General features: G+C 39.4%; 1 protein-coding gene and 1 long non-coding RNA gene across 3 annotated transcripts in view; one reads left to right on the top strand and one right to left on the bottom strand.

Moving 5' to 3' along the window:
- LOC111817197 overlaps positions 1-8,959 on the top strand; it is a 14,971-nt gene extending 6,012 nt beyond the window's left edge. Inside the window, exon 3 of the long non-coding RNA XR_002821452.1 lies at positions 8,453-8,959. This is a non-coding gene — a long non-coding RNA (uncharacterized LOC111817197). The remainder of the gene's footprint in view (positions 1-8,452) is intronic.
- Wdfy2 (WD repeat and FYVE domain containing 2) overlaps positions 1-24,170 on the bottom strand; it is a 166,943-nt gene that overhangs the window by 65,754 nt on the left and 77,019 nt on the right. For both annotated transcript variants that reach the window (XM_004633106.3, XM_023717212.1), the window contains one exon: positions 21,910-21,983. In XM_004633106.3, the coding sequence (XP_004633163.1) occupies positions 21,910-21,983 (74 nt within the window). The remainder of the gene's footprint in view (positions 1-21,909; positions 21,984-24,170) is intronic.

The following is a 24,170-nucleotide window of genomic DNA, read 5'->3' as shown; positions in this document are numbered from 1 at the left end:
GTGCTGGGGGATTGAACCGCGGTCCCTGATGCTTTTGCTAAGCTTGTTCTAAGTAGGTGCTTTAGACCACTGAGCCATCTCTCCAGCCCCTTGATATTACTTTAATTGGACAACATTATATTTGAAAAGTTGGCCCACTGCTCCTCCTACTTTGCTCTTGCTGTTTTGCTGTTTTCTGCTGCCATGAACTGCTGCCTGCTGTCATGTGCCACCCTGTCTTGGAGCAGGTCAAGTATGGACTGAAACCTCAACAAACTGTAATAAACCTTTTCTTTCTGAAAATAAACAAATAAATAAATAGTTGCCAGCATTCCTTAAAGAAAGTACAACAAGGCCACGCCTGGGTATACACATCCCAATCACAATCATCTTGTGGTATGTTTTACAAGAACTATCATTATTTTCTATTAGTTTATAAAAATGTCTTTTTGCTCAGTAACAGACTTATTTCATTTGAGTCAAGGTGTTTATTGCTCAGCTCTTGCATGTCTAAGTAAAAGATCAATAAGCAGTACTTCATGTTTTGACTCAAATGAGAGGGTTGGTTTTGTTTTCTGGTCATCTGTGGCACTTACACATCACAAGTTCTTGGTGACCTCCTGGGAGGCAGGAAGTAATGGAAAGGAAGACCAGGGCCCATGTGCTACACTGTGGCTTAGGCCTCCCACACACATAAGCACAGTAAGGCTGAGGTGCAGTACTATGGTATGAATGTGTGTGACCCTCCCGAAATTGATGAATTCAAACTTATCTGCTAACATGATAGTATGAGGAGGTAGAACCTGCAAGGAGTCACTGAGTCACAAATAAGAGGCCTCATAAATACAATTAGGAGCCGTAAAAGAGAGGTACATGGGAATACTCAACAACTCTGCCCTTTCAGCTCCTCTTCCAGAGAGGACATAGTGTTTACCTCTCCCACAGGATGCAACCTTCATGATACCCTATTAGAAGCAGAGACAGCCCTCGTGAAACCCCCAAACTGCTGTGCCTCAATCCTGGACTTCCCAGACTCCAGAATTATAAGAAATGAAGTTATGTTGTTCTTAAATTACCCAGTCTCTAATATTTTGTTATTGCTGTATGAATGGACTGAGACACACAGGAAGAACTTTAAGTATTTGCACTCTCATAAAGACAGCTCAACTTCATGTGCAGATCAAGGAAGCAGGTCACACCCTCCTGGGCCAAATACGTTTACTGGCCAGACTGTCTGTCTGTCTGTCTGTCTGTCTGTCTTGCTCATTCTACACCTGTGAAACATAAAACTTAAATAATCAATAATAACATTTAATTAGAAAGCAATGAGCTAGTGCCCCTTTGCTGTTCCCACGGCCCCATCACTGCCACTGTTGAGTTTACTGCCTAAGGAATTCTAGGCAGTTGCAAACACTTACCTCCTGCTCATACATTATCTAAGGGTCAGTGAAATAGATCCTCATGTTTAAATAAAATCATGGGCCCTAACACCTTTGTAAAAATCCAATTTTTAGTTTCCTGCTTTGTTTGAAAGCTTGCCAATAATCTTAACCCTAATAATCTATTAGGGATAGCTACTGATTTTTTATTATGTTAGTTATACATCAGAGATACAAACTAGATGAATCCTCAGTTTTCTTTATAAAGAAAACTGAACAAAAATTATTCCCTATAGAGGTTTTCTTTTCTCTGAAAAAACATCTCCAACCAACCAGCAAGGTCACTGAATGAATGAATGAATGAATGAATGAATGAATGAATGAATGAGTGAATGAATGAATAATAAATCAGAACTCAGACAAAATGTCTTAAAAGGCAAAAAATGTCATCTTTTTACCTACCAAAAAAAGTAAATACCTGTCTTTGAAGTAATTTTATGCATGTGCCCAAGGTATAGCTGGATGGCCCAATACTTGTAAATTTCTCACTTTACATTTGTGTATAAAATCCATTTCTGAATCTGTTTTGGAAATGTTTTAATTGAAATGAGTGTGGATGATCCGTATAGCATGTAAAAATCATGTCATAGAAAACATGAATTACTCCTCTACCCTGAGCTCTTGAAGATCACCCTTTTTATGACTTTTTGTTTCTAAAATTATGATCACTTGAGATACCTCCTCTAAGTAGATGCACACAGGTTTTCTACAACTGGCTTATCTCACTTAGGATGATGTCCTTGAGATTCCTGCATGTGGCAGGATCCCCTTCCTTATTTTTGGGCTGCCCAGTACTGCATTCGCACACAGGGCGCACTGCGTTCACTCACTCCCCTATGGATGGCCCCTTGGGCTGCTTCCATCCCTTGGCTATGCTGATAGTCATGTGTGAGATTGGAGTGCAGATATTCCTTCAAATCCTGTTTCCAATTCTTTTGGGTGCGGACACCCAGAGGTGAGACCACTGGGTCATAAGATAATTCTATTTTTTAATTTCTTGAAGGCCCTTTGCACACAAGAAGGTGAGTAGATTTAATTTTGTATTAAAATAGCTTTCTTGCCAGGCAGATAGCTTAGCAGCATAAGTGCCTGCCTGGTAAGCACAAGGTCCTGAGTTCAATTCCAAGTACAAAAAAAAAATTGAGACATAAAACAACCTTATTTGTTATTAAATGACTTCAAAGGTAGCAGTTTCTTCTTTTTGCCTCCTTTATCAGGAATTTCAGAATCAAAAATTCAAGCCCTAATCATACAACTGCGCTGGTCTAACAGCCAGCATTCTTGGGCGATTCATGGTGTGCACAGGCTTTCGGTTTCAAGAAACTCAAATCACCAAGAAGGGTACTGTGAAGAGATAGGCTGAATGGGGAAAGGTACTGGCCGAGGAAATGACTCTGGAAACTCCGCTTTCGCAGGTCCAGGGCCTCTCTTTGGGGACCTCTGCTCTTCTCTTAATTGAATTGATCTACTATCCTTTCACAAATAACTGGTCTCTTTTGACAGCAGGACTTATGCTCTCTCATCACTGGAGCTTTGCTGTGGCCCTCACAGGGCACAGAGGCCTTTTACTGTGCTGCAATGCTACGTATCATATTGCAGAGGGGATATACGCAGGTACACTGGCCCAAGCCACCGAGCGTACAACACGAAGAATGAACACTAACATACATTACTGAGTGCTAATGGTGTGTCAATGTCCTTCATCAGTGATAACAAACATATGGGGGGATGCTGACGATAGGGGAGGTGTTTCATGTTAGGAGGCAGAGAGGTTATGTGGGAAATTTCCGTTTTTTCATCTCAAGTTTGCTGTGAACCTAAAGTTGCTCTAAAGAAATCTACAAACGAACAAAGCTCAAATCCTGTAAAAATGATGCTAAGAAAGACCGTCTAAGATGCTCATGCCTCTGATTTATGACAATCTAGACTTCAGCAATCAGTGATATAAAATTTGTACTAGTTACTTACCTTTATGATTAAAACCAACAAATCTCAAACTTTTTGATCCCAGGTTCTCTTCACTTTATGTTTGAGGACTCTGAAGGGTTCATATTTATGTGGGCTGTACTGATTGACACGATATTAGAAAGTAAAACAGAAACTTAAAAAAATTAAATATTTAATAATTTTATTGTGTACTATATAAAAATATGAAAATGAACTATTTTATACAAAAAATGATCAAAATAGCACTGCTTTTCTTTCTTTTTTTTTTTGCAGAACCGGGCATTGAACTCAGGCCCTTGCACTTGCCAGGCAAGCGCTTACTCTACTTCGGCCCCACTGCTTTTCATTTTAGCAAATCTTATTAATGGCTAGCTCAATACATTTCATCCATACATTTATCAGAAGAAGTGACTAAACTGGCAAATAACATCTCAAAATGATGAAATAGCTTCTATTTTATGGATAAAACAGGTTGAGTATTGGTATTAGAGATTAACATGGCTTTAGGCATTATTTTATATTCACTTCAGATTCCTCTAGTTTGTCTGAAGAGTTCAAGGAGTGATCCATACTTATTTATAGTTATAAAAAGGCTTCACTGGCTACCGAACAATGTGACAATTTCTTACTGAGGAACTGAGAAGGTAGGTCCCTATTTTCCCTCCTGTCAAAAGTCTAATGTTCTTAACCTTTTTTGATCATGTAGACTTAAAAAAAAATGAGGCCAAAGCTGAAAACCCCCACCTCGGCTTCTAACTTGGCAAGAAACCTCTAAATATATTTCCAAGAAGCCCAACATAGCACAATATATAGAAATATACCAAAAATGAGGGGGACCACAGCAGCAGCTATTGGCGCCTCCAGATTCAAAATATCACCTACAGAGCAACGAAAGTCAGCTTTACCAGTTCCCGTCACTGGATCCTGACTGTGACCCCAAGGCCTGGTCTCCAGGGCAGTGCCAGTGAGAGGTCCACATGCTCAAGGTTTGTTGCCCACATTGGCACTATCGATGGAAGCTTCAAGAAGTGGGACCTAGTGGAAAGAAACTACATCACTGGAAACATGCCCTTAAGCAGGACACTGTCCCCATCCCTTTTTGTCCCTCTTTTTGTCTCCCGGCCACCAGGAGGTGAATAGGCCTCCTCTGCTGTGCGCTTTCACCATGATGTACTGAGTCCTCATAGGCCCCTAGCAGCAGGGCCACACAACCATGAACTGAGACCTCTGAAACCACGAGCCAAGATAAACTTCTGTCTTTTTAAGCTGGTTTTCTCAGGTATTCTGTCAGGGACAGAAAACTAGCATACATCCTTCCCTAAAATTCTTTCCTCAAATTCTAGTTTACACACAGAATACCTAATAGCAATTTTAAGATCCCGCTGCATATAAAGTGCTTAACGGCCCGGATGCTCTCTATCTAGTTTGCCTGGCTAGGTGCTTAACAGTCTGCCTGTCATCATCTTTTCTCCTCAATGTCTTTGTACTCTCCCACCCCCAGGCCCCAAACACTGACTGCAAGTCTGCAATCACATGCAGTTGGCTTTTCAATATTTTCTCTCCCAAGAGGACCAAAGAAGAGGATAAAAGAAAAAAGACACATGGACACAACCACTTCCAAGAATGCCTCTGGCAAATTTCACAGTCTTTTTTTTTTTTTTTAATATTTATTTATTTTTATTTATTACATTTATTTATTGTGTGTGTGTGTGCGTGGCCAGCTCAGCCCACCAGGGGGCGGGGCTGGCTGGCATGTGGTGCTGGGGGATTGAACCGCGGTCCGTGATGCCTTGCCAAACTTGTTTCAAGTAGGTGCTTTAGACCACTGAGCCATCTCTCCAGCCCCAAATTTCACAGTCTTAAGGACAAATCCTCTTGGAATCTATTTAATGAAAGGGAAATACTCAGCTCAAAACCAAAATCTAAAGCCAGAGCATCAATGACTAGCTCAAAGAAATCCCCTAAAGTATTCTGTGGCCCCATTAATCTTCACAAACCATGAGATTAGAGTTTTTAAATGACATGTATAATAAAATTTTGCTGCAGTATTACACAGAAAATGACATGAGATCAATTTTCATGAGTCTAGTTCTTAAAAACTAAATACTTATTTTTTAACAGGAAAAATGGGATTTGTGAAAGTTACTTTGAACAACAAAAGAAAAGCTGCCTGATGAAACTGGAAACTTACAATCTATATCATGACATTTAGCCTACAAGTTAAGACTGGCAGCTACTATTTTCACTTATCAATAATTGGTTAAAGAGGGTTGGCTTTTTGACTGTTAAATTTTGGATTTCTTGGAGTTTTAGAGTTCGTCAAGGAGCTTGGAGATGACGCAGCACAATGAGTGAGTTACTCGTTAGATGGAGAAGCTGAACTCAAGAGACACTCAGGAACATGTCCACCGGCATGGGCGTACTTGGCTGCACAGACCAGGCTGAAAACTGGGTCTGTCTCTTGGTTTTAAGATTCTACTAATCTGAGTCACATAAACCTCAAAAGACCCCTTCCAGGTACAGCCAAATAGCTCAGTGGATTAAAGCACCTGCTTAGGCAGACTCAGGGGCCAGGGTCCAATCCCCACTGTGCTGTGCAGGCCCCACCCCCAGGACGCACTGAAATGGCGACTGCGACTGGGCATGGTGGCACATGCCTGTAATCTCAGCATTTGCGAGGCGGAACACAGGCAGATCATTACAAGTCCGATCTATGTAGTGAGATCCTGTAGACTCTGTACTAAAATACAAACAAACAACCCTCTAAATGGTGTCAAGACCCAGAAAAATGTTATGAATTTCCATGAACAAAGGAAAAAATGAAAGTGCAAATTCTTAAGTCCCTATCCTTTTCAGAGAACCCATACAACAATGTACTACAACATGCCTGCAAGAAAGAGAAATACAAAGCACCACATGCCACTAAAGTCTCCAGGTAAACATAGGAACAATTAGCTTGCCATGAACACTGACCAATCAAAACAGATGCTGGCTGTGGACAGCAACAACTGGTATATACCATCTGCTGACCTCAGTTACCACTGCAACTACTGTTCTCCCCACTGAACGGCTAGACACACAGTTGTATCCTCACCAGGTGCCCCATCAGGCAACTTTAGCTCCTCTGTGCCACTGATCATAGTCTTACTGAACTACAGTGATCTCCCATTAAATTACTTTCTTTGCAGGTTTTGGGATGAAAGGAATGGAGTCACTGTTCTCCTAATATGTGTATGTGTGTGCATGCATCTGTGTGCGTGCATGTGTGTGTGTGCGTGCGTGTATGTATGTTTGCTAGGTTCAGCACGTTTCCTAACATGTAATGTGGGAGAGGTGGTCAGGGTGAGTGTCCATTACTCAAAGAGTTGGGATCAGAAGTATTTTGGATTTCAGATATTTTGGACTTTGGAATCTTTACATATATAAGGTCAGATGTCTTGAGGACAAAACTTAAATCTAAGTAGAAAATTCATTCGTATTTCATATATATATATATATTTATATATAGCTTAAATGACATTTTATACATGATTTTTAATGTATAAAATGCATCTTTAATGTATATAGTGCTTCTGAATTTTGACAGCAAACTATCACATAAGGTTGATGAGTGGATCTTTTCACTCTGGTGCCAAGCTGACCCTCAAAAAGTTTCAGATTTTGGACTAATTCAGATTTGGGATTAGGAACACTGAACCCAAACTACTGAAAACAGTCCTGCCTCGGGGTCGCTGCACTGTCCCTGCCTCTCTCTGCAACACTGCTCACCACCTAGCAGCACGAGTCACCCTCCAACCCTCAAGATTTCTGCTCAGATGATACCTTTACATGAGGTCTCACCCACCCTCTAGTCCCTTTACCACACCCTCACATGCCCAGCCTCCTTATCTGTCTGGTCCCCCCCCACAGCATCTATGACCTTCATGTAACATACAAAATTACTGTTTCTTATTTACACGAAGCTTACTAAATGCGATACACATTCTGCTCAGTAAAAAACAAGAGGAATCAAGGGTGGCAGTACTGGCATATATTGTTTCTACTACCTGAGAAGTAGGTGCTCGCTATATGGATCTGTTTTAAAAAACTGGAGGAAAAAAAAAAAAAAAAAAAAAAAGGGGGCTGGGGAGATGGCTCAGTGAATTTAAAATTAGACCTGCAAACACAAATCCTGGGATCAAAATGTACACCAGTAGCATTAAGTAAAACCGTGCAAACATAAAAACTGGAGAAAAAAAAAAAAAAAAAAAAAAAAAGGATTTAATAGTTTGCTACTCAATGGTAAGCATGGAAGAGCTAGGTCTCTCATCTAGAGATTCAATGCTTCCCACAGTGGGATTTTTATAAAAATATGTGTAATCATCAGACAGGAAAAATAAAAGAAAGCTAATCACTAAACTATTGTTTATCCTAATCTATGCCTGGGAAATGGAACAGAATAATACTTTTATTCAAATCCAAGGACTAGCTAATGTTTTCTTTCATGGGTCAGTAGAAGAAACAATGTGTTACTTTTTCAAGCTGTTTCTAACCATGGTCTCAATGTTAGATTACTACAATATTTTCTAGATATAAATTCATAAATTTTCACCCCTGCATGCATACATCAAATAATGAGCAAAGTAAGCAAAATATATAATTTTATTACACATAAAATCAAGTCTTATTAACCAAAAATAGTGCTCATAAGAAGAAAACTAGTTTAAAAATAAGTTTAATTTTTTTTCTTTAACTCAAGGTGACAAATAATTGTATAAAAAGTAATTCTCTTCAATTTCAGATGAAATAAGTGTTTGTCAAAAAGTAACTTAAGGGGCCGGGGAGATAGCTCAGTAGGATAAGTACTTGCCTGGCAAGCACAAGGGCCTGAGTTCAATCCCTGGTACTGCCAAAAAAAAAAAAAAAAAAAAAAGTAAATTCAGGTTCACCTACTGCTGAAATGCATAAAATGTCGGCCATATAAACAATAATTAGACTTACTGACAGTAAAATCCTTCAAGTAAGTAATTTACAAACTTTCAGAAATCCCACTCATTATTTTTATTTTATTTATTTATTTATTTATTTTTTCCACTCATTATTTTTAGGTGTCACAAAATTGAGGTTGATGCAAAGTGAACTTGTCCAGGAATTCGGCTGAAAGACAGATGCAGATTTCTCTGCAAGCAAAGTTCCTATCTCAGCTACCCAACGCCTGCACCTACCGTCTGAAGACACAGGGGTTGACAGTAGTTCTTCCTAAAGGAGGACGAGAAGAAGGCATTGTTTTCCTCTCTATCAGAGAGTATTCACAAGATGATTAGACTGAGACTGAAAGAGAAAGGAGAAATTCCGGAAGGAAACAGATAAAACTTTTTAAAGATAAAAGTTTTTATTCATTGAAAAAAATTACCCAGCTTTTGATTTTTCCAAGACTTTTTACTGGGCACAAGAAATGCCAAACATATAATGTGTTTCTTCCTTCAGGATATTTGGCTAAGGGAAGTAAAGAAAACAAGGAAAGAGCACTAAATTCTTCTTTTGTTTCAGATAGTTGTAGGGACTGTGTATGATCATCTAATTTAATCTACAATTATATAAATAAAATATATATGTCAATGAATAATTATTATGTGAATACTAAAGTAGAAATCTGTATAAAATGCCATGAGAAGCTTTTAACTCTGTCCTAGAGGAAAGTGTACGTTTTTAAGACTGGCTTTGGGGATTCAGGTTAATTCTTAATGGCCAGAGTCAAATTGCAGGGAATTCTGGAAATGAGAGGGTAAGAGGGCTTTATGTTGATGTGGTTAATAGTCTTTTTATTTTTATTGTTTTTTAAATTTTTTTAATGTGCTTTTAGTACAGTGTCTATAGGACCTCACTACACAGATTGGACTCATAGTGATCCTCCTATTTTCAGCCTTTCAAGCGCTGGGATTACAGGCACAAACCACCATGGCCAGTCTCAGTCTCCATCTCAGCAAGCCCCCAGGGGCGAAACGGCAAGGCAGGCCAGGGATTGAGCTCCGGTCCCTGCGTCTGCCTAAGCAGGCACTTTAGTCTGTTAAGCTATCTGGCTGCCCCAATACTCTTTTGACAATTATGTATTATGCTTAAGTAAATTTAGGTCTAACAAAGATAGTTTTCTTAGACTATGTGAATGTGTATTTATAAAAATGTATAAAACCAGGCAAGGTGGTACACACTTGCAATCCCAGGACTTTGGGAAGCTGAGGCAGGAAGATGTAAAGTTTGAGCGGAGCTTGGGCTTAGTGAGACCCTGTCTCAAAATATAAAATAAAACAAAAAAAGGGCTGAGCTAGAGTTCACTGTGAAGCTCTGGGTTCAATCTTCAGTACTGAAAAAGAAAACGCATGGCCTTCACTGGTAACTAAGAGAGGAGCTGCTTCATCTGTACTGGGGTGAACTGGCAGCTGGACAGGGAGTGGAGCACACACTCCTGGGGTAGTGCAGAAGTACATGAGCGGGGAGCAGCAGGCACCCAGGAAAGGAAGTCAACTCTGACTACCACCCTATTGGCTCACTGAAGTATCTGAGTGCAAACAAAAGCACAGAAGCCCAGTGCTGAACCCCAGGGAGCAGGACAATTGAAACCACCTCCCTCTCTGCTAACAGAAGCCTCTGGCCAGCCAGAGGGCTGCCACCTCTGACCACAACGCCAGGTGGTGGCAATTCAGCAACCACAAGGGCCGTGAAAGACGACTGCTTCCTCCACACATTGCAGCTCTAGTGAGTTCTCAAGCTTTACCGAAAAAAAAATAAATGTCAGATGGCTCTTTGGGGGTAAGTGTCATGACTGCTGTTGTCAAGGTACCCCTGAGAGAGGAACACCTTCTAAGGTGACTAACAAGGAAATACCACACCAGCCCATCTGGTTTCTGAAATCTTGTAATCAAAAGGACAGAGACATGAGAACTATGGCCTGCCTCCCTAGTTTATCTAAAAATCAGTAAGACATTTGTGTATACGTGATGCTCACCAGAGTCTGGATGGAAATGATTAAGAAGAGATTTTTAATTCCTGTTGTTGGAAAATACTGTAGGAACACAGTTAGCTCTGTGGACACTGGCCTATAAAATCTAGACTCCTGAAAAAACAGAAAGTAATACAATCTTTAATGTCTGGAACCTTTTCTCTCTTTTAGACTCTCAGTCTAGTAGAATAAGTGAGTCCCTGGTGATGAGAAATTTGCTCTAACTTCTCTATTCTATCTGTCTACCTGTCCAAGGCCAATCTCGTTCTTGAGCGCTATGAAGATCAAAATAGCAACAACTTGGATAAAAAATTCTTTCTTTCTTTTTTTCTTTCTTTCTTTCTTTCTTTCTTTCACACACACACACACACACACACACACACACACACACACACACTTCTTGTTTTGCAATTCACTGGTGAATCACCGTGCAGAAGGCACAAAAGCTGGAACACAGAACTCACTGCATTATCCTGTGCCACCACCCTCCTATGCATGTCTTTCCCTTGGAACTGGCCTACTAAATCCACATGCCAGGTTTTGAGGCTTCCCAGATACTGCTAGTAGAGAATGCTGCAGCTGATGACAATAACATTGGTGAGAACTAATACTTATAGAGCACTTGACATGTGCAGGCTGCTCAAGATGTTTTCTATGTATTATGTGAGATAATCCTGACACCAACTCTGTAAAACAGATGCAACTATCATACCCATTTATAGGCAAGGCTACTGAGACAGAGAGGGGAAAGCAACTGTTCAGTGTGATGCCACTGGCAGCGTGTACAAGTGTGTGCTATGATCTGACCCAGGAAAGGATTGTAGAGTCTATATTCCTAACCTTTGTTTTGCCAATTCAGTGCCACATTCATTCACTCATTAATTAAATCAACAAATATTTCAAAAGCACTTAAAATCCATGAGCATTGTACTGGGTGCCAGACACATAACGGAATCAAGCAGCTGCTGTCCTTGCCTTGTGGAGCCTATCCTGAATACATGCAGTAAGTATTCCAGTGACTGTAAAATGGCACTGTGATCGCCACTACAACGGAGAAGTGCTCAGTGCTAATGGCACTCACAGTCCTGGGACATGAACTGTCGAAGATCAGGAAAGATCCCCAAGGGAATGAGAAGTAAGCAGAGATCTGAAGCCTGGGCTGCGGGACAAAGAGCAGGAGGAAGCACAGCCAAGCCAGAGGAACAACTGCACTAAAGGCCCATGAAGGGAGAATGGCACAAGAAGGGATATAGAAACTTGGCTGTGAAGGCAAAAGGCTGAGCAAAAAGCACTGTAATGAATGATGCTGCAGGCTTAGGGCTGGCAAAGTCACACATGTGAACATTTTCTGTCTGCATCCTAAGAGCAAGGGGAAGCCACTAGACAGCTTTTGCGAGGGGACACAACAAAATAACACTTGTGTTTTAGAAAGGTCCTTGTAGCTCTAGTGTAGAGAAGAGTGGAAGAGCCAGAGTGAAAATGGGGTGACCACAGAAGGCAACTGAGGAATCCAACGGTGGGCTATTAAGTCCGGGCAATGGTGGAGAGAAAGATGAAGGGGTTATGGGGAGGGTGCAAGTTGAGAAGCGTTTAGAAGCTAGGAAATCAGCAATGATGGAATACATAGAGCACAACGAAGACCAGAGAAGATGAGTCCAAAGAGCCCTGGCTTGTGCGACAGAACAGACTGTGTTCCATAACTGAAACGGAACACAGAGAAAGACTGGATATATGGGGAGAAGCCTGAATCTAATTTTTGCCTGGGTAAGTTTGAGGTTTCTTTGTGACATTCAACAGGAAACATTAAGAAGGAAGTTGGAACCTCAGAAAAGGCCTAGATAGAGATAAAAAGTAGAGTTGCTGTTATACACACAGACGAAAGGACATAACATGGATGAGACTTCTCAGAGAGGTGTAAGGGTCTAAGAGCAAACACAGAGAAACTCCATCATGTAATCAGCTGGTTAATGAATATTCTATGATGGAAACAGCTGAAGAATAGGAAGGAGTGTTACATCATGGGTAGATTTTAGAAATAATCTACAGAGCTAAATGTTATAGACAGGCTAAGCATGAGGAGGCCTCCACAAAATCAGACTATTTCAGAAAGAAATAACAAACAGTACACTGTTCTGGACTCTGTCACTAGCTCAGTGCACCCGAGGGGTGGGGCCGGTGTGGCATGTGGTGCCAGAGATTAAACCTTGGTCCCTGTGCTTGACAAAGCAGATGCTTTGTCTGCTAAGCTATCTCACCAGCCCTACTACTTCAATTTCATTGCTTTTTTTTTTGTGGAACTGGGGATTGAACTCAGGCCCTTGTGGCTACCAGGGAAGCGCTTATTCCACTGAGCCATCTCCCCAGTCCTTCATTGCTTATTATTGGATTGTTGGAAATATTTATGTATTTTTGGTCCAATTTTGGTAATTCATGTGTCTAAGAATCTGACCTTTCTTTAAGACTCTCCATTTCATTGTAGCACTTTTTTTCATAGTCAGTAATGAACTTTGGTATCTGTTGTGATTCACCTTCTTCATTTCTAATTTCATTGATACGAGTTTTTCCTTCATTTCTATTAGTAACTTTGGTTAAGATTTTTCTATTTTATTTATTCTTTTAACAAACTATTTTTGCTCTTAATTTCCACCCTGACCTTTATGATTTCTCTCCTTGTACTAGGTTTGGGTTTGGACAGCTTTTGCTTTTCTAGAGTCTCAAGGTGCATCATTAGGTTATTGATTAGAGCTTATTTCATTTTTCTAATGTGAACATTCAAGGCAATACTTGTCTTTCTCAGGACTATTTTCAATGTATCCTACAAGTTCTGGTACACTGTATCAGCATTATCATTTAACTCTAGTAATAGTTTGATTTCTTCTGTGACCCATTGAATGTTCAGTTACTTAATGTTTCAGTGTTCATGATATTTCTATGGTTCCTTCTGTGGTTGATTTCACACAGTTTCTTTTTTTTTTTTTTTTTTTGGTGGAGCTGGGGATTGAACTCAGGCCCTTGTGCTTGCCAGGGAAGCACTTATTCCACTGAGCCATCTCCCCGGCCCCAACATGGTTTCAATATTCTGTGTTCTGACAGCAGTACACCTGGGATGATTTCCATTGTTCTTTATTTAACTAGGCTTTAAAGACTATGTGGTCTATTTTGGAGAAAATTTCCTGTGCCCCTGAAGAGAATGTGTATTCTGTTGTAGTAGGGTATAATACTCTGTAGGTATCTATTAAGTCCATTTGTTTGAAGGTGTGGTTCGGCCCTGACATTAATTTTTTTGTCTAGTTAACCTATTTGTGAAAGTGGGAAATTGAGGTCCCCCATTATTACTGAATTAGCATTTACTTGAACTTTTATGTCCAATGGTAGTTGTTTTATGAAGGTGGGTGCACCAATATTTGTTGCATATATATTTACAATTGTTATCTCTTGATCCTCGTAATTGTTTTTTTAATCAAAATGTAGTGACTTCCTTTGCCTCTTCTGATCAATTGCAGCTTAAAATCCACTTGGTCTGAGAATAAAATTGCTACTCTTATTTGCTTTTTTGAGTTCTAGTACATTAAATAATGTTTTCCATCCTTCGATTTTTTTGTCTCTAAATTTCTTTTTGGATGAGTTTCTTTTTTAAAAAATGTATTTAGTACAGGGTCTCCAGGGTCTCACTACATAGATCGGATGTAGCGATCCTCCTGTTTTCAGCCTCCCAAGCACTGGGATTATAGGCACACGCCACCATGTCCAGTCTCAATCACCGTCTCAGCGCGCTCCAGGGCAGGGCCCACATAACATGCTGGGGATTGAACTCAGCCGCTGTGTGGATGAATTTCTTGATTACAACAAATCATTGACTTTTTGATCCAGTCTGCCAATCTGTGTCTTAGGGAACTGATGCCATTTATGTTGACAATTATTATTGAAAGATATTGTCCTTTATCTAGGATATTCCTAAATATTTTCTGGAAGGCTGCTTTAGTGCTCATGAATTTCTTTTTTTAAAATTTTATTTATTTATTTATTTGTGTGTGTGTGTGTGTGTGTGTGTGTGGCCAGCTCAGCCCACCAGAGGGCGGGGCTGGTTGGCATGTGGTGCTGGGGGATTGAACCGCGTTCCCTGTGCTTTGCTAAGCTTGTTCTAAGTAGGTGCTTTGGACCACTGAGCCATCTCACCAGCCCATGAATTTCTGAAGGTATTCGTTGTCACAAAACGTTCTTATTTCTCCTAATTCAAAACAGAATGGGTATTCATGCTTCAGAACCAGTGTGACAGTTGGATCAAGAAAGTCTTCAAAAATTCAAAAGCACAACAGAGATGCCAGAAAATAATCTGAGGTCAAAGAATTTTCTTGGCATCTGAATTCAGTACTACTTAAGCAAATTTTCAGTAACTATGTAGGTAGTAAGCAGAAGACAACAAGGGTACATGTACAACGACATCTCTGGAGGAGACAAGTTTGCTTTCAGAGTTTCCTAAAAAGTTTCTGATTCATAGGAATACTGAAGGCACAACTCCCACTATTTTCTTTCTTTCTTTTCTTTTTTTCTTTTTTTTTTTTTTTTGCATTTTATGTATTTGGTACTCGGTCTCATTACGCAGCTTGGACTTTAGTGATCTTCCTGTTTTCAGCCTCCCCAACACGGGGATTACAAGAATGTACCACTACTCCCAGACTCGGTCACTGGATTAGCACACTCAGGGGCAGGGCTGGTGGGGCATGCATGACTGGGGATCGAACCCTGATCCCTATGCTTGCCAAAGCAAGTGCTTAGTCTGCTGAGCTATCTCATCGGCCCACCCACGATGTTCTTAAACAAAACCATATTCAGTGAACTATACTGTATGAGTAAACAGTAAGCAACTGGCTTGTTGGTCTGCTAGGACTATTTTTCTCTTAAGCATACCTCCAATACGTAAGACACATACATGTTAAATTCACTGTAACTTATCAGCACAAACTCAGAAGAAAATGACTACCTAATAGTATACAAAAGGAACTCTTCACTTTAGAACTCTAGTAACTTCATAAAATTCAGAGATCATTCAGAAATGGTGGTATTTTAGGTAGAAACTATGATAGAATGAGAGAAGCAGAAGTTAGGGCATCTAACAATGGAGCTGTAACATAAAAGGAAGAGGCACTGAAGATTCTAGGCCCACATTTCTCTGAACACAAGACTTCCTAAAACTTTCTTCAAATTCACTCCCAGTTGCTCTCATAATTAAAATCTTACTAACAAATATTATCACTCTAGAAACTGTGGAAAGCAAGAAGTAACCTCAATTATCCTGTAAGCACAACTCCTGGGATCCACGGTGATGACTCACAAGTGGAAGTCAGCTGCATCGCTACTGTTTCTCAGTTCAGAAGGGTAAAGGTTTTCAAATTGCCTCTTCTCCAGGAAGCTCGTGCACACTCCTGCAATTCTTCCTCTCCAGCATGACTGTACACTCAACTTGGGTACAGTTGAAGTGCTTCAGTGATAGGCTACTTGTCATCACAGCAAAACAAGAACTCACCATATATGTTTGGTCCCTATAGGCTCCTTATAATCCACGGTAAGAAACAACTCATCCAAAACATCTTGTTATATTAAGCATTCAAATTCTTCCCACCTCACACTACATTTTTAAAAAAACAATTGCTAGATACACAAACTTCCACTGAACATGCCAAGCCACTAGCGATACATATGCCAATTCCTTGCAGTTATCTTGCCTGGCGTAATATTAAGAAAATCTGTCCAGGGTTCAGGGAACTCCTAGCTCCACTACCATTATCAGGATGTGCAGCCTATCCAATATATCACTCAGCTTAGAGGAGGATAGCATTACCCCCTTTTCAGTGCTAGTCTTATCTTTTTCAAGGGAATTTTGTCATCCTCTTTAATATCTCCTCTTTCCATGCGGACTGGTTTCTTTCCCAACACTTCTTGCCCTTTCTTACCTCCATATTTTTCTCTACTGCAGGTGTGTAATTTTGCCGCAGTACCTTACCTTCCTATCTTTAGCTATCAAACCTTGGCCCATCTTCTAAACCCAGCTCACATCTAGTCTCCATAGTGCTGTCCCAGACCACCATCCCTTTGAGTTCACTGCTTTGGCAATGTCATGCTCACTCTTGGTACACTGCTACTTTCATAGTCATTTTGTTATTCATTTCATATTTCATGATCTCCTCCACTATATTATGAGCTTAGAAACTACACTGTATTAGAATTGGAAGTAACCTTTGGCATACAGTTACTTAGACATTTGTTGGTTGGCTAGAACATCTGAGGCAGAACAATTGAAGCTGTTAAAGTCCTACTTGAACATAAATAAGAGCACAATCTAACTTCTTTTAGTATTAAAACAAAAGATACTTTTGAAAATTCAAGACATAATAAACTACTGGTAAAACTTTTTCCCATATGGAAAGTAATTCTTTTGCAAACTATTCTCATTAGTAATCAAATTATAATAACTATCTCACAATTTAGTTGCTTGGCACAACTAACTATAATAAACACTGCTTATACTTTAGCCAATACAACTTATTTAATAAATTACGAGTCTCTCCTTTGTATAGGAAATCATATACTAATTAAAACATGTTGGGACAGGGGCTGGGGAGATGGCTCAGTGGAATAAGCGCTTCCCTGTCAAGCGCAAGTGCCTGAGTTCAATCCCCGGTTCTGCAAACAACAACAACAACAACAACAACAACAACAACAACAACAACAACAACAAAATATGTTGGGACAAGGATAGAAGAAGACCAGCCACGTCTTTAATACTCAACACTTTAATAAAAAAAGATAGACTTTAAAATACTTTACAAAGCAAAAATTAAATAAGCAATATAATACAGCTAACCTGCTGGGTAATATGTATGATTAATTTCAGTTGATAGGGTTCAGGAACCATCTGCCAAGAATAAAACAAACACATGTGAACAAGGTCTTGAAAGACAACTGGGACTTTTGGGGCAAGAGGGCAGAAGGGGTTTCTGGGCTAGGTTCACACAGAGCAAAAGGCAAGAGTGTGCAATAATTCCTTTCCATCTTTTTAAATATTGTTATGTTTTGCAGTACTGGAAATTGAACCCAGGGCGTCAGGCACACTAGGTAAGTGCTCTCCTGCTGAGCAACATCTCCAGACCCTCCACAGTTACCACATTTAGCTTCTCTCTGGAAGTGATCTCATTTGTGACTTCATAGAACGGAGAGTTCCTTTCTTATTATCATGAAGTGAATGATGTTTGCTCTTTCTTTCTCTTCTACCCCATGTCCCCATTCTTTCCACAGCTAAATTCTACAAATTGGTCTGTACTCTCTTGCTGCTTCTTGCTTATTCACTCTTGTTCTATTGCTCAACCCTCTCTCCTGCCCTTTGTGGCCAAAATTTTTACATAGTCTATATTTTTTATTACTTTTCTAGAGCATTATTCAGTACCATACATTAATCTGCTTCTTTTGGTGGGGGGATGGACAGAGGATTGAACGCGGGACCTTCCACTTGCCAAGCAGGTGCTTATACCACTATCTCCTCAGCCCTGAACTGTTTTTTTTTTTTTTTTTTTTTTTTTTTTTCAGTAAAATAAAGTGGAATGATTTCATCTTTGTTTAAAAATATTTATTTCTTTTTTTTCCATAATTTTATTGAGAAATAAATAGCAATGAGACAGTTTCAAATCAAATTGGTAGGACAGTTCCAATAATTAACACATTGCATGCTGCCTTCCTAGTGGTTATTTGTTGTACAAGGTGCAGACAAGATATCCTATTTACAAGCACAATTAGAACAAATTGCTCTATTTCTTGAATTAAGAGAATGTAGCTATATATCTATCCTAACCATTGTGAATACACAGATACAAAATGGTCATTCATCTATATCCCCTTTTCTTTTTCTTTTTCTTTTTTTTTTTTTTTTTTTTTTTTTCTGGAACCAGGGATTGAACTCAGTCCCTTGCGCTTGCCAAGGGAAGCACTTATTCCACTGAGCCATCTCCCCGGCCCTATATCCCCTTTTCTTGTTTAGTTCTATCGTTTAAATATAGGTGTGTGAACTCAGCAAAATATTCCAAAATAGTCCAGTAGTCCATAAAAAATAGTACTGGGTCTTCCACTTGACTGGCGATGTCAGAAGTTGTTGACCTGAGTCCCCTATAGCTCAATATAACAACATGGCTTTATTTCTTGTACTTCATTTTTATACTTTTCTACTGGATGGTTAAGACCAAGATAAAGGAAAACCTACGAAACAAGAATTGTAGCTTTTGGATCTGATAAGGTCAGTCAAATCCCCTCAGGATTTATTGTAAGACCCTGTACTTTAGATTGCAGATCCTTTGTCAGTGTCAGCCATGTGGATGAGTCACAGTCATTGCTTGGCCAAAGTGCTGTCTGTGAAAGCCTGAGAGAATGTATTCTCTCCATGTGACTCTCCTTAGGCACACTCTACATCATCGATCACTTTCCTCTTTGGCCCCATAATCTGCTTGGTCAGAAAATTTGGGACACAATTGAGTTACATGTTGTTACAGTACAAGTTCTCATATGTCCTAAGTCTTAATTGACCTTGGAAGGCTAGGGCCAAAATGTTGGCTTTCCTTGCAGCCTTCCTTTTTCTCTAATTTTTGGTCTGCAAACTTAGGTTATTAACCCTCCAGAAGAGAAGCTTACTGTTATTACCATATAACCTAGGCTGTTGAGCTTAACTTCACTATTTGTGTTTAAACATATTTAATCAGGATTCTTTCTTAAAGCTCATTTGCTATATTCAAGGAACAGAGGATGCGTAGTCTCTGAAATAGCATTTTTCATGTCTAGAAAGTAAACTACTATGCAGCTAAGTACTTTTAGCCAATACCTTTTACTATAGTGGTCAATAAGAACCCTGACCCTTAAATATGATGTTTTCTTAATGTATCTTCCCTAACTTAGGCTCTTTATAAGTCTTGAAATGACCATGGGCAGAATGTACAATTTATTTTTCCCAACAACACAAATTAGGCACTGAAATTATTTAATTTTATTCAGCATCTTCAAACCTGACAGATGCTCCAATCATCAGCAGTTTTATTTGCTAACTGGAATAATGGCTAAGATAAAAGGGTTCTCTTCTGTACAATAACCCCTAGCTAACTTCCCAAAATTTATTTTACTTACCTTTTTTTCCTTCAAAATTAATCAGAACCCATTAGCCACTCATATTGATTTCAAAAACTCAAAGAATCACATGAAATATACATGTTAAATATTTTTAGGGACAGTGACTGCTACACATGACATTACAAGTTGCTGGCCAATATTCAGATGGTAGCTCTTTTTTTTTTAAAGATGTTCTTTGTAATGAACTATTCAGTTCACTCAACAAATCAATTATTGCCCCTTATCTGCTTCTTTGAACCCAGGATCTGTGCACTGAGCTATATCCTTACCCTTTTTCAATTCTGAGACAGTGTAAGCATGTTGCTAAATTTTTTTAAAATTATTTTTTATTTTTATTTTTATTTTATTTTTTTCTTTGCGGAACCAAGGATTGAACTCAGGCCCTTGCGCTTGCCAGGAAAGTGCTTATTCCATTGAGCCAACTCCCTGGCCCTATGTTGCTAAATTTTGCAGCCAGGGCTCTGACTTTGCAATTCTCCTGCCTCAGCCTTCCAGAGTTTGGGGATTTCTGACATGCACCACCACACCCGACTTTCCTTTTTTTTTTTTTTGAGAAATAAATTATCCTATATATGCCCCTCCTTTCAAAAACAGGTTTTCTTAAAATAGACAAAGATTGGCATCTTAAACTTTACTTCTATCATTCTAAGGAACAGTTTATAGATCTATCAAATATACTAGACATTGCAGAATATAGTATCTGTCAGTAAGCTGATTTATATTTAACAATATTGTTAACATTTCCACAGAGGCCACAACAGAAATGTTTTTACTAAAGATCAAGAAACTTCAGGTTCACCTCTAACATCACTGTAGAGGCTGGGATCAAACCAGAAGTGGAGGGGAGGTGTCCTTATTTTCATGTCTAAGCATTTAAAAGTCACAAGTCAAGTTAAAGTATTAAAAAAAAAAATATGATCTTACAGTCTAACATTGGCACGTTCACCTCCAAATATCTGGAAGAACATTTCTTGGATTCCTTAGAGCTCCACACCATATTGTGGTGACTGGGAAGCGAGCCCAGCTTTGGCTTCCTCTTTCTGCTATCGGATTCTGCCAGTGTCTTGAGGGGCCCTGCAGATGTGTGTGGATAGCCCACAGCAGTGATGGCGAACCTTTGGGAAGCAAGTGCCCAAGCTGCAACCCCAATACACATTGTGACGTGCCAACACTGCAATGAAACCTGAATACTGGTGTTTTAGCTTATAAAAAATTTGTATATTAGTGTCTTTTGTCTTAAAGAAAACAACATGCTGTCATAGGTTCCCCACCACTGTCCACCTGCACAAACTGCTTGCCTTTACTTACTCCACAGGTCTAAGAGCACATTCACTGGTTCCATCCAATCCAGGGCAAAGGCCCACACAGACCCTGGAAGTAAGTGCTTAGCTGCTGAGGGGCAGAAAATTCAAATCTTAGTGCAAAAAACAGAGTTTGCAAATGAGGGCTTAGGACCCTTGCTCTCTTTATCCTGAGAGCAAGTTTGGCCACAGGATGGCTTTCTTTTATTTTTCAGATTTTCACATTTTTGAGATTGAGTCTCACAGTGTTGCCTAGGTTGGCCTAGAGCTCATGGTCTTCCAGCCTTAGGCTCCTAGATATCTGGGATCACAAGCTGTACCACTCTACCCAGCTTTCAGAATATGGCCTTCTAGGGCACAAGCTCTAAAGCACAGCCTCTCTTGCCCAAGGCTAACGACAATACTGGTTAATTCACCAAATGGAGATTTTACCAACCCAGAAATGTTAATAGTTAATATAGTAGTTGAAACACAGTAGGTGAGAAGATGAAGAAGGTAGATAAAACATGAAATTCATCTCTAATCACTTCAGTTACCTGGAAGTCTATAATCAAAGAGTCTAATATCTATCTGGATCAATCCTATAGACTAAAACCTAGATTCCATGCTTTCTTTACAAGTTCATGGAAACTTACAGAATTCTATTCACATGCCAGAGGGAGCTGACGAGACAACAAGAAGCAGGAGAAAAACAGTATCAAAGGCAAGATCAGACATGCAGATGGAAGAGAGCACTTCCGTGCTCCTCCCCTGTGTGGGAAGCTTACACCAGGATTAATTATCTGATCAAAGTTCAGTGTCACAGCAGAGCAAGGGCAGGATCATGAGAGCTGGCTCTCATAAATGCAGATTCATGCCAGTCTGTCACTGCCTCCGAGGGCACCTAGCCTGGCCCTGGCGCGCGTGGGAGGTCCTGCTGGGCCTTGCCAGCAGCCTGCCAATGGCTCTCCCTCACCACAGTGTCCTCCACTGCCATTTCAACTGTCCTTAACAAGAAACTGATTCTGCTCATTTGAAAACACTAATAAGTCAATCTTGTTACAATACAAATACATACTCCAGAAGAGAAGTATTTCAACTGGAAATCTTATTTATGTGTACTTACTGAGATTGTACCATTGTCTAGACCTATGGACAGTCTTCTTGTTTCCGGGTTAAAAGACATGCATGAACATGGAGCTGAAAGAAATGAACATGTTGATGAAATTAACAAAATGACAATTCTCATCAATTCAGGAGCGCTTAACTAGCTAAAGTATGTGGCGTGTCCCTCGTTAATTTCTAAAATAGTTGATATAAATGTCACGCGCCAAAAAATAAAAAGTCACTTTACAACCAATCTCTCATTTCAAAAATTACCCTTTTAATAAATACAAAAAATAGACATTCTCACACTGAGCAAGTTCCAAGGGGCTTGGTCTCACTTGTGCTTTTAGTATTGCGTCTAAATTTGCTTGACTAAATAAACAATACCTTGTGCTGTGTACACCTTTGGCCACCACACTCTCTCTTCCTCTCAGAACCCATTCAATAGAAACAACCTGCTCATTCTGAGCTAAGGAGACAAAAACAAAGTCTTATCTTTCACCCTCATTACCCATATGCATACAAAACTACATACTTGAGAAAAAAACATCTGTATCTGACTCAGAAGTGCTAAGGCACAGGAGGCTTTCACTCCTACCATTCCCAAGGTATGCCTGATGCTGCTAGTTGAAAATGATTGCAGGGTTGGGGATTTAGCTCAGTGGTGCAGTGCTTACCTGGCAAGCGTGAGGCCTAAGTTTGATTCTCACTACCAAAGAAAAGGAAAAGAAAATGATTGCAAACTTGCTCAAACTGAGACTCAACTCAAGGTAGGGTAAGGCACTGCAGCAAAGAGACAGGATGAGTCAGCCTGTGTGCTAAGTGCTGGACTGGGACTCCCAGTTCCACAAGACTGACTGCCTATGTAAACTAGGCCCTAGGCTCAGAAGTCATCTGTGAGCAAGAAGAACTTACAAAACAGTCAGATTCCAGATGCTTGCTATATCTATGATTGCTCTTTGGAATAGGGGCCCATACTGAAAAGTTATTCTAAGAAGCTCAACATAATTTTTGTTTTGTTTTTGTACCAGGAATCAAACTCAGAACCTTGTTCCCACCCAGGCAAGCACTGTGCTGCTAGGGTTATATCCCAGGCCCTCCAATACAGTTTTTATTTTTTATTTTTATTTAATTTTATTTTTGTGTGTGTGTAGAACTGGGGATTGAACTCAGGCCCCTGCGCTTGTCCAGGAAGCGCTTATTCTGCTAGGGTTATATCCCAGGCCCTCCAATACAGTTTTTATTTTTATTTTTTTATTATTATTATTATTTTTTTTTTTTGTGGAACCAGGGATTGAACTCAGGTCCTTGCGCTTGCCAGGGAAGCACTTATTCCACTGAGCCATCTCACTAGCCCTCCAATACAGTTTTTAAATAAATGTCTCTCTCCACCACACTCACAGTAGCCCTATAAATCATGGTCTTATTTATCATGAAAAGCCCTATAAATCATGGCCTTATTCATAATCACAGTATTAAAGCAGTTATTTCTACTTTTTGTGTTAGATTAGGTGTCTCTCTCATGGTCACACAGGACAATAAAAGTTGGAGAAGGTTCAAAGACAATTCAAATAGGTGGTCCCATTTTCACATACCCAACTTTGCATTGGTATAGTCACTTCATAAACACATCACTTGGAATGTTTTCTTGTGCTGTTCTCTATGAAAGGGCCCTGAACAAATAAACAACAAAAAGATCTTCCTAACTGAAGAGTTTACTTCTAATTTCCATCATGACATATTCTAAAAATAAAGACATATGAAATAGTGTCTCCCCCTTAAACTTTAAACAGTACAACAAAATACATTTTTCTAGTTAGCCAGAAAATAAAACTAGATTCTTAGAATCTACTGATGAAAGAAACAATTAAATAATATTCAATACACTGTCATTAGAAATTTAGTCTTACTTTCCCTTAGCTTTACAAACTATTTAGCAATATTGCTATAAATTCTAATATACCAGCTCTCATAATCCCACATGTGTGAAGAATTAATATGTAATGACTACATGGAAAACAATCATGTTAGCTGAAAAAAATCAGAAAAAATATACTGTAAATACCTCTATGTAAAACATATTCACCCATAAAAATATATACAGGAAAATTAAGCATAGTTCTTATGTTTGAGTGAGATTATATCTTTTAACAGTCTTTGCTATTTTGCTGTTCATGTTAATTTTAATATCTAATGATTCCTTAAGATTTAAGCATGAAATGGAAGTACATTTGCTTTTCTTTAAAACTTTTATTTTATTTTATTTTTATTTATTTGAGA

Source organism: Octodon degus, unplaced genomic scaffold (genome assembly GCF_000260255.1).
Source record: "Octodon degus isolate 3935 unplaced genomic scaffold, OctDeg1.0 scaffold00051, whole genome shotgun sequence".
Taxonomy (NCBI): domain Eukaryota; kingdom Metazoa; phylum Chordata; class Mammalia; order Rodentia; family Octodontidae; genus Octodon; species Octodon degus.
The sequence above is the reverse complement of the archived record's forward strand: the minus strand, read 5'-3'. Positions and strand labels throughout refer to the sequence as shown.